The sequence below is a fragment of the Dipodomys spectabilis genome, unplaced genomic scaffold (genome assembly GCF_019054845.1).
Source record: "Dipodomys spectabilis isolate Male_0828 unplaced genomic scaffold, ASM1905484v1 ptg000125l, whole genome shotgun sequence".
NCBI classification, from domain to species: Eukaryota; Metazoa; Chordata; class Mammalia; order Rodentia; family Heteromyidae; genus Dipodomys; species Dipodomys spectabilis.
The window spans coordinates 5,307,870-5,318,020 of NW_024870802.1; the positions used below are offsets into that span (position 1 = coordinate 5,307,870).

General features: G+C 48.5%; 1 protein-coding gene and 1 pseudogene across 1 annotated transcript in view; both read right to left on the minus strand.

Annotated features, from left to right (window-relative positions):
- The window catches only part of Smc3 (structural maintenance of chromosomes 3), a 43,642-nt gene extending 36,541 nt beyond the window's left edge, over positions 1-7,101 (minus strand). The window contains exons 1-2 of the mRNA XM_042689247.1: positions 6,975-7,101; positions 5,121-5,196 (exon numbers count right to left, since the gene is read on the minus strand). Of these exons, the coding sequence (XP_042545181.1) occupies positions 5,121-5,196; positions 6,975-6,989 (91 nt within the window). The 5' untranslated portion in view covers positions 6,990-7,101. The remainder of the gene's footprint in view (positions 1-5,120; positions 5,197-6,974) is intronic.
- Positions 729-1,197, minus strand: LOC122115745 (annotated as a pseudogene).
- Positions 7,102-10,151: the final 3,050 nt, after the last annotated feature.

A 10,151-nucleotide genomic window follows, 5' to 3' on the forward strand; every position in this document is an offset into this window, starting at 1 on the left:
CACATAAACATGAACTGCAATTCTCTAACAAAATACCTTGGTATTTGAAGTTAAATACAAACAAAAAAAAGAAACCAATAATGCAAACATCTATAATCTCCAAATGAGTGTACTTTTTGTAGACTTCAAATCATTTTTCTAAATGGCAATTTGACTTTTTGTTCTTCGCCAGTGGTTTAAAATCAAGAGGAACTACATGACATAGATAATTTATAATAGAAACAATGGATGAAAATTCTACTCTAATTATATATAACATTAAATTCACATATTACTAATATTCTAAAATGCTTAATCATTTAAGCTCAAATTTTCCCATGTTGAACAATGTATATGTGTATACACGTATAAATGTATGTCACATATATTCATGGAATAGCCAAAGTGTAGACAATCTGAATTTTTTCCCTAGAATTCATATATAAGAAATTTTATAAATAAAAAGATATTAAATCTCTTATTTTTTTTCTTGTATGGGGCTTGAACTCAGGACCTAATACTTGTTCTGCTGGAACTCTACCACTTGAGCCAAGTTCAGCCCAGCCTTTACTGGTTATTTTGGAGATGAAGTCCAATGGACTTTTCTGCCTGCGTTGGCTTCTAACCTCCACCTTTTAAGTGCAGCCTCCTGAGTAGTTTGGATTACAGGTGTGACAGTGTAGGCTACCAGCACCCAGCTCAAATCTTTTTTATTTTTTTTAAATAGATTTTATTTCAAAGTCTGAACTCCCAAACTACAGCTTTCCACCACCTTGGGGAACAGAAACTTTCACAGGCTTCACAATCTTTTGCTTAGGTGTAGTCTTTGTGAGAGCCTTAGCAGCAGCCATTGTTGCGTTCTTGGATGCTTGCTGAGCCATTTTGGCTTTCCTGGCAGCCCTGAAAGCTTGCTCTTGCTCAAGCTAACTTCTGGTTTTTGATTCCTTTTTGCCATTATATCAAGAGAGGCACCAGTGATGGCCTTTGGAATTTGACTGCATGTTGGGTTCTTTTCTTTTGAATTTCTTCCAACTATCCCTTTTTGTGCTTTCTTCTGTAGACAAGAGTCCAGTTATCTGTTGAAGAATCCTCTTGGAAAGGAAGGCTGACTTGCATTTTGCATTAAGAAATTAGAAAACCTTCCCATTGGTGCTGGCATAGTGACTCCTATGCCTGAGGTGGATCTTGTACCTGCTAAAACTAGAGTTCAACTTTCATTGTGGCAGAGGCCCGAAGAGAAGAAAGATGGTAGAGAGGGTCAAATCTTTTGATTTAAGAAGTTTGTTTAGTATCTCAGTGCAGTTCTGATTGGGACACATTTGCTGTAAAGCTGAAAATTATTTCTAAATAAAAGCTAAACATAATTTATCATTAAGTGAATAGTTTAAATCATAAACATTCCTAAGTAATGGAAAATAAATTAAATTTCCTATAAAGTAAAACAATATTTAGAAATGTTAAAGGATAGTGAATAAATAAGGAAAGCCATTCAAGTGTTATTCTGAGCGAGGCATGGTGGTACATGCTTGAAATCCCAGGAAAAAAGCTTGAGTTTGAGGCTAGCCTGGTCTAAAAAGAAAAAAAGCCAGGGGATAGTGGCTCATGACTCTAATCCCAGACACTGAGGAAGCTGAGATCTGAAAATTAAGATCCAAAGCAAGCCAGGGCAGAAAAGCCAGTGAGATTCTTATCTCCGATTAACCACTACCCAGAAAAAAAAAAGATCCACAAGTAGAGGGGTGGCTCAAGTAGTGGAGGGCTAGCTTTGAAACTATATTAAAATTGCTATACTACTCTAAAGGCACTGGTGGCTCACACATGTAATTCTTAACTACTCAGGAAGCTCAAGTCTGAGGACTGCAGTTCAAAGCCAGCCTGGGCAGAAAAGTCTCAGACTCTTATCTCCAAAAGCAGGAAGTGGAGCTGTAACTCTCGCAAAGTGCCAACTTGGAGCAAAACTGTTAAGAGACAGCACCCAGGCCCTAAGTTCAAGGCCCAGAGAGAAGGGGGAAAGGTGAAGAAGGCCAAAGAAAGGAGAGGTGGGTCAGGGCCTTACGAAGACAATCAGGGCTAAATATGGTCATGAAGTTATGGGCCAGATGAGCACCTAGCAAGACATGAACTATTAGCCAGCAAGGAGCTTCACCAGTGCTCAGTCCTGCTGGTATTTTTGATCATGGACTTCTAGCCTCCAAAACCTTATTATGGCTACCCTATCAACTAATATACCTGGAAAAGCAGTCAATGTAAAAGCAAAATTGTGTAACACTGCCTTCCTGGTATCTATAGCATTCATTTTGCCCAGGCTTTAAATATTAAGCAGCATGTCAGAAAACATTTCTGTTAGCTCTAACAACAAAAGGAGCTTACAGTTCAAGAGCCTATAATAGCTAAATATTTAATGGCAATCACCTTACCTATACCTTTTCATTCAATCTTCCAAACAGAAAAGTAATCTTGGCAATCTACTTAGCTAAGATCTGCAAAGATTGTAGTTCAAAACCAGCCCAAGTAGAAAAGTCTGCAAGACTCCATTTCCAATAGTAGTCAACAAAAAGTCTCCAGGTGGGGGCTGGGAAGGTGGCTCAGTGGTAGAGCACTTGCCTTGCATGCATGAGGCCCTGGGTTCGATTCCTCAGTACCACATAAGCAAAAAGAAAAAAGCCGGAAGTGGCGCTGTGGCTCAAGTGGTAGAGCGCTAGCCTTGAGCTGAAGAGCTGAGGGACAGCGCCAAGGCCCAGAGTTCAGGCCCCATGACCGGACCCAAAAAAAAACAAAACAAAAAAACAAAAAAGAAGAAAAAAGAAAAAAGCCGGAAATGGCGCTGTGGCTCAAGTGGTAGAGCGCTAGCCTTGAGCTGAAGAGCTGAGGGACAGCGCCCAGGCCTAGAGTTCAGGCCCCATGACTGGACCCAAAAAAAAAAAGTCTCCAAGTGTGGCTTAAGTAGTATAGCACAGGCCAGTCAGCAAGTTCAAATCCCAGTAAAAAAAAAACAAAAAAAATTCCTCTGGGCACTGATGACTCACGACTGTTTAATCCTACCTACTCAGGAGGCTGAGGATCACAGTTCAAAACCAGCCGGAGCAAGAAGTCCATGAGACTCTTATCTCCAATAAACCACCAGAAAACTGGAAGTGGCACTGTGGCTCAAGAGGTAGGGAGCTCACCTTGTGAGGGACAGCTCCCAGGCCCAGAGTTCAAGCCCCCACAACCAAAACAAAAAAAAAATCCATTTAGTGAAAAACAGCATACTATCAATTTTTTTTTTTTTTGGTGCCAGTCCTAGAGCTTTGAACTCAGGGTCTGGGTGCTGAGTTTTTGCTCAAGGTTAGTACTCTACCACCTGAGCCACAATTCCACTTCTGACTTTTTGGTAGTTAATTCAAGAAAGAGTCTCATAATTCCCTGCCTGGGCTGGCAAGGAAGCACAAATTCTCAGATCTCAGCCTCCTGAGTAGCTAGGGTTACAGGCATGAGCCACCAGCGCCCAGGTTCAAGTTTCACTTAATAATATGTAATACAGATATATACAACTAGCAGGATACTGAGGTATCCTGTTTATGTGTCACCAATTCACCTGCTCAATCCAGGTATTGCTGCCTCTAAAATGTTTGTGTTTCAGCCTATTCTCAGGGTGCCACTCAAGTCTGAGAAGTCCTGGAGGAAGACCTAACTCACTGAGTAATTCAGGGGTTAGTCCCCAGAGCAACATATTCCTAAACATGGAGAAATTAATGTTCTATGTAGTAAAATTTTGACCAATGAAGACAGGTTCTAGCAGACAATTCCCTCTCCATTCCTTTACCATCTGCCCTAAAGCATGAAAGTCCAAATTCCAACATGACAACAAACCAGCTGTCTTCTTCATAAAGCTGTGACCCGCTTTCCCTCACTCTTGCCTACAGACTATACTTTCCACTAAATCATTAGCAGCTAAGCCTGCCTGTTCTGTTTTCTAGGAAAGCAGGGCCCAAACAGATCACATTCTGGTATATACTCCAAGGTTTATGCTTTTCTAACCAAGCTTCATCGTGGGAGGCATTGATAAGGAAAATAAAATCTGGCAATTTAATGTGAATAAAAAAAAAAGATCTTAAATAAGGATGTGACATACCAAGTTCAAATGCTAAAATAAATAGCATTCAGTATAAACTGAAAGCTATTAAAACATACCCTTGGGCTAGGAAAGTGGCTTAGAGGTAAAATGCTTGCCCAGCATATATGAAGCCCTTGGTTCCTTTTCTTAGTATCACATAAACAGAAAAAGCTAGAAGTGGCACTGTGGCTCAAGTGGTAGAGGGCTAGCCTTGAGCAAAAGAAGCTGGGGGACAGTGCCCAGGCCCTGGGTTCAAGCCCCAGAACTGGTGAGAGGAAAACAACAACAAAAAACTATACCCTCAGCCAGGTGCACCTCAGGAAGCTGAAATCTAAGAATTAAGAAGCCAATCAGGATAGATAAATCCAGAAGAATCTTACTACCCTCATCTCCAATTAACCAGCAAAAATCTGCAAGTAGAGGTGTGACTCAAATGATAGTGAGCTAAAAAGCCTAACAGCATAAGGCCCAAGGTTGACGTCCAAGACTAATGTGTGTGCACACACACAAAAAGTTCTCAAATAAAAATGAATAGTTCTTGGGCTGGGAAGGTGGCTCAGTGGTAGAGCACTTGCCTTGCATGCCTGAGGCCCTGGGTTCGATTCCTCAGCACCACATTAGCAAAAAGAAAAAAGCCGGAAGTGGCGCTGTGGCTCAAGTGGTAGAGGGCTAGCCTTAAGCTGAAGAGCTGAGGGAAGAGTTCAGGCCCCACGACCGGACCCCCCCACCCCCAAAAAAGAATAAATAGCTCTCTTCTCTCCCTTCCAGAGGACTTAACCCAGGGCCTTGCACATGCAAGGCAAGCCCTCCTCCCACTGAGCTATGCCACCAGTCCCCAAATGAATAACTTATGATTGAGTAACTCAGACATCCTAAATGTACAAAATAAGCAATTCATCAGTGCAAAGTGATTTCGTACATACTTATATAAAGCTACTTAAAGACATTCAAAGACAACTATTGTCTCCTTAAGCTTATGTACAGATGGACAGAATGTACATCTCCGTACGTCATGAACCTGACCCAATAAACCATGAACACTTACCAATAACATTATGCTTTGAACTGAAGGGATCTACAATTGTTTGATCTCTGTAACTTCGAAACCCTTGGATAATCACCTAAATAAGAACACACATAAAAAGAAAAACCTTCCGCATCAATATCTTTTTTTTCTCTGGAGGGGGGCACTTCTTTCTAGTTTCTCATTTAATGTAAAAAACTTTCAACTTCACAGAAAAAAACAAACCCAGCATTTTCGAAGGTGAAGATGAACAATCCACTGAAATCGATGTCAATCTGTAAACTCTGCCAAGGCGGCTGACTTTTACAAGTCACAACAGCAACCTGCTAAGAAACTCTCAAAATGAAGAACCCTGTGTAAAGCCAAGTGGAGACGAATCGCTGCGGCACCAGAGGTAGGAAGCTACCAAGGGGGTCAGGCACATCCGCCAGCCCAGAGTCAACTTTCCAAAGGGGTGAGGGGCGCCTCAAATGCCCAATAGAAAAACAGTCCCAAACTGGATGAACGGGTGGACTCGCGCGGGAAGATCGTTTTAGCAGAGGAAAGCTCTCACAGGGATCGCTTCTCCCATGGAGGAGGACCGAAGGAGGACCCTTGCCACCTGGCGGGTAAAATCCAACAGGGGAAAGGAGTCGGGGGACACCGGCTGCGCCGGGCGGGGCGGGGTTCTTCTCCTGTTTTTGTTTATATTTTTGTCTGCATTCGTCTCCTGCAAATGGCCTGGGGGCCTCGCCGGCAGGAAGACCCAGCCCGACCCTCCCCAAGCGGCACCCCCCCACCCGCAGGTGCCCGCCCGCACCCCTCCCAGCCTCCCCCCCCCCCCCCCCCCCCCCCCGCACACGCCCCGCCCCCACCCCCGAGGCCTGCTCCCCCTGCACACGCCTCCACACACTCACCAGCCCGCCCCCACCCCGCACACGCCCCTCCCGCACCCCTCCCCCCGCGCACGCCTCCACACACTCGCGCCCCCCCCCCCGCCCCGCGCACGCCCCTCCCGCACCCCTCCCTCCGCGCACGCCCCTCCCGCACCTCTCCCTCAGCACACGCCTCCACACACTCGCGGGCCCCCGCCCGCACCCCCCCCCCGCGGCCTGCCCCCCCCCCCCGCACGCCTCCACACACTCGCCGGCCCCCCCCCGCCCCGCGCACGCCCCCTCCCGCACCCCTCCCTCCGCACACGCCTCCACACACTTCGCCGGTCCCTCCCCCCCCCCCGCACCCCCTCCCGCACCACTCCCCCCCGCACCCCCCTCCCGCACCCCTCCCCCCCGCACCCCCTCCCGCACCCCTCCCTCCGCGCACGCCCCTCCCGCACCCCTCCCTCCGCGCACGCCCCTCCCGCACCCCTCCCTCCGCACACGCCTCCACACACTTCGCCGGTCCCTCCCCCCCGCACCCCCTCCCGCACCCCTCCCCCCGCGCACGCCCCTCCCGCACCCCTCCCCCCCGCACCCCTCCCTCCGCGCACGCCCCTCCCGCACCCCTCCCTCCGCGCACGCCCCTCCCGCACCCCTCCCTCCGCGCACGCCCCTCCCGCACCCCTCCCTCCGCGCACGCCCCTCCCGCACCCCTCCCTCCGCGCACGCCTCCACACACTCGCCGGCCCCCGCCCGCAGCCCGCGGCCCGGGAAAGCCGGGCCCGGCCAGCAGCCCGCTCCCCCACGCCGTCGGAGACCCCGCCTCCCGCCCGAGCTGCAGAGAGACCCCGATTCCGGGGGCCGTCGGGGAGCGCGCAGCCGGGGCAGACCCCTCCCCCAGGAGCCCAACCCGCCCCGCGGGGAGGGGCAGGGGCCGCGGATCGAGCCCCCACCCGGCGCTAACCCCTCCGCCTCGGGACCGGCCGTCACCTCCCGAGGAGCACGGGCCAGGCCTCACCTGCTTTATGTACATGGCTCCGCGCCCCGAGCCGGGGGAGGCCGCGCAGGAACAGCCCGGCGGACCGGGTGGGGGGAAGCGCCGGAGAGACCCCTCCCACAAGGCACCGCGCGCTCCCCTTCCAGCCAAACAAGATGGCGGCGCGCCGGGGGGCGGAGCCAGCCTCTTGGACGAAACCACTCCAAAGCCCCGCAGAACGCAGGGGAGGCCATCCCGAGCCTGTTCTTTCTTTTCGGCAGCGTCAGAGCCGTGGCGCACTCTACGAGGGGGAGCGTCTAATTGTTAGGCTCTTAGCTTACTGTTTTTTCTGGTAATTAGTTGGAAGGCTCATTTGGAAACGTATTGACCGCGAGGCTAGGATACACTCCCTCCATGGTGCAGGAAAATGGTAGCGTCCACAAGGTGGACGGCAAATTGGGCGCCAAAGCCTGGAATGAGCTGCGAGCCAATGGCGTTGCGGGCTGGAAGCCACGTGGTTCCCCAGCGGTTCAAAATCGCCGACCTGAGCAAACACTGTCTCACAGCGGTGGGAGGCTGGTGTCAGCTCCGTCCTGCCTCCATTCTCTCAGGCCCTAGGCCCTTTTACTTGTCATCGAGCGCCTCCCACTGGCTCGGAGTTGTTCATCAACCCCGCAGAGACTGGCCGAGACTAGGGGATTTGTTTTGAGTTTGTAATCTTTGATATCCTGGAGGCTTTTACTAGGAAGACCTGTCTATACAATCTCCACAAAGAACTTTGCTTCTCTGATGGGGGACGATGTTGGGAGACACCTTGTATTCATATACTGTGTTGTAGAATGGGAACTTCTTTGTACAATTACTTAAGATAATAATCTTAAGAAATGTAAAAAAATAAACTTGCTTCTCCTCACCCCCCCCCTTTCTTTTAAACAGTCTGAAAATAATAGGTACTAGTCACAACCTCAAATATATCTGATTTGTTTAAAAATTGGATCTCTGGGACGCTCTAAAATTACCTACTGATAATTTAAATTAGGTTTTTAAATTTATGTTTATATTTTGAAAGTGTTCGTTACAAAAGGTTGGGAAATAATAGTCCCACAAAGCCATGAACACTCCAGCGTACTTTAGACCTCTCTGATCTCATCTCTTTCCACCCTCCTCTATTCCTAGCCACATTAAAGTGAAATAAGGAGACTGTGTCTAAGTAACATTGCCTTGTTCTCACAAACATCCTAGTGCCTTGCTGGGTGGAAGAGCCTCTCCACCCAGCTCTGAAAAAGCTTGAGGTAAGAGAGGCCATTCATTGAATTACAGATGTCATGCTATTCAGCCTTAGAACTTTTGCTAAGGAAAATGCTCTTCCTTGATTATTTCCCTAAATGGTTTGATTCACTTGCCTCTAAGTATCCCCTTGTAGGAAAAGTTTGAGGTGTATCCTCTTCCTCCTCCCCACCAAATGGAAAATTTAAGCTGACCCCTGAGCTACTTCCCTAGATAGAAAGTTCTGCTGGTACCTGAGCATTTCCCTATATGGTCTGTTTATGTTGGATTTGGACCTGGACCCCAACCATGTGGTTTTTGTCTTTACATGCTTTGTTCAAGCTTGATTCTGGGCTGTAGGTCTTTGAAACAGGAGTCCACCTGCAGTCACCAGCTCTCCAAGAAAGACTTCCAATTTGACCTCTCAAAATGTGGCTTCTGGTCTGGGAAGGTGGCTCAGTGGTAGAGCGCTTGCCTTGCATGCATGAGGCCCTGGGTTCGATTCCTCAGCACCACATAAACAAGAAGAAAAAAGCCGGAAGTGGCGCTGTGGCTCAAGTGGTAGAGCACTAGCCTTGAGCTGAAGAGCTGAGGGACAGCGCCCAGGCCCAGAGCTCAGGCCCCATGACCGGACCAAAAAAAAAAAAAAAAAAAAAGTGGCTTCTCTGTTTTCTTGCAACTGAATTCCTAGACCAAAAAAAAGAAAGAAAGAAAGAAAAAAAAGACACAAGGGGTCGCTCAGGCAATGCCTGAAATTTTCTTCTCTCCTTGCTGTAGTTTGCACCTGGAATGCCCCCTAAATGCATGTGTGTTAAAGCCTTGGTCCTCTGAGCAGTGCAACTTTTAAGTAGGTGGAAGACCCTCAGGTCACTGGGGGCATGTTCTTGAAGGAGAAGGAGACAGTGATGAGACCCCAACCCCATCCTCTTCCTCTCTTACATTTCCAATGAGATACATTTTGGCTTTGCCACATGCTCCCATCATGTTGGATTGCTCTCCCAGACCAATGTGCCAACTGTTAGGTTTTTAAAAAGAGGTGGCCGAGTAAAAACTGCACCAGCATGCACGTGGTATTCAGGTAAGGGGTAGGTTTATTCAGTAGACCTGCTGGGACCAGGCAAGGTTGGCACTCCACGTGGCTGGGAAAGAGAGAGGAAAGAGCTAGAGCAGAGAGAGAGAGCTAGAAAAGAAGAGCAAGAGCGAGAGCTAGAAACGAACAGAGAGAGAAAAGAGAGAGTCTGGGCCTAGGCTAGGCCTTATGTAGGGTATGGGCGGGGAAAGGTGTGGCCACATCAAATTCAGATGTGACCTCAGTGGATGCAGATGTGACCTCTTCCAGGTGTTCCAGTTGCCTAGGTAACGCAGGTACTGGGTGGAGACTTTGCTGCGAGGAGGGTGGAGTCTGCTCGCCATCCAGGAGTGAACCTTACATTCCAGCCTTTTAATAATCATGAAATAGGGCGAGGATTCTCTCTGGCTACTTCCTGCTGACAAGGGGCGTTGACAATAGGGGTAAAAGGCTGGAATTTGGTCTCCTCCCAGAGAAGGCAGTGAGCAGCAGCTGTCCCTTGGTGGCGTGAGTCCTTAGGTGAAGTCTGGAGAAGTCTCATGAGCATTGAGGGGCTGGAAAAAAATACTAGAGAGCAAATAAATGGCAAGAGGAAGGACTTGGGCTGAAAATGTTGTTAGAAATGTCCCTAGCTACTTCTGACATCTGGCTACTAGGTAGAGAAGTCAGGTGACAAAGGCAAGAATATAAATTCCTGTTCAGTTAATAGCTACACAGGTATAGACATTAGCTGGGTAGGCTTCTTACTTCCACTGACCTCCCGGCTCTGGTTAATTTTGAAAGGGCAGGCACAAAGTAGCTGATGTGACATCATCTCCTCTTACTCCTTTCCACGTTCCCTTGTTCCCCAGACTGGCTTGAGTCTAGGTGCTCGTTGCTGGGAT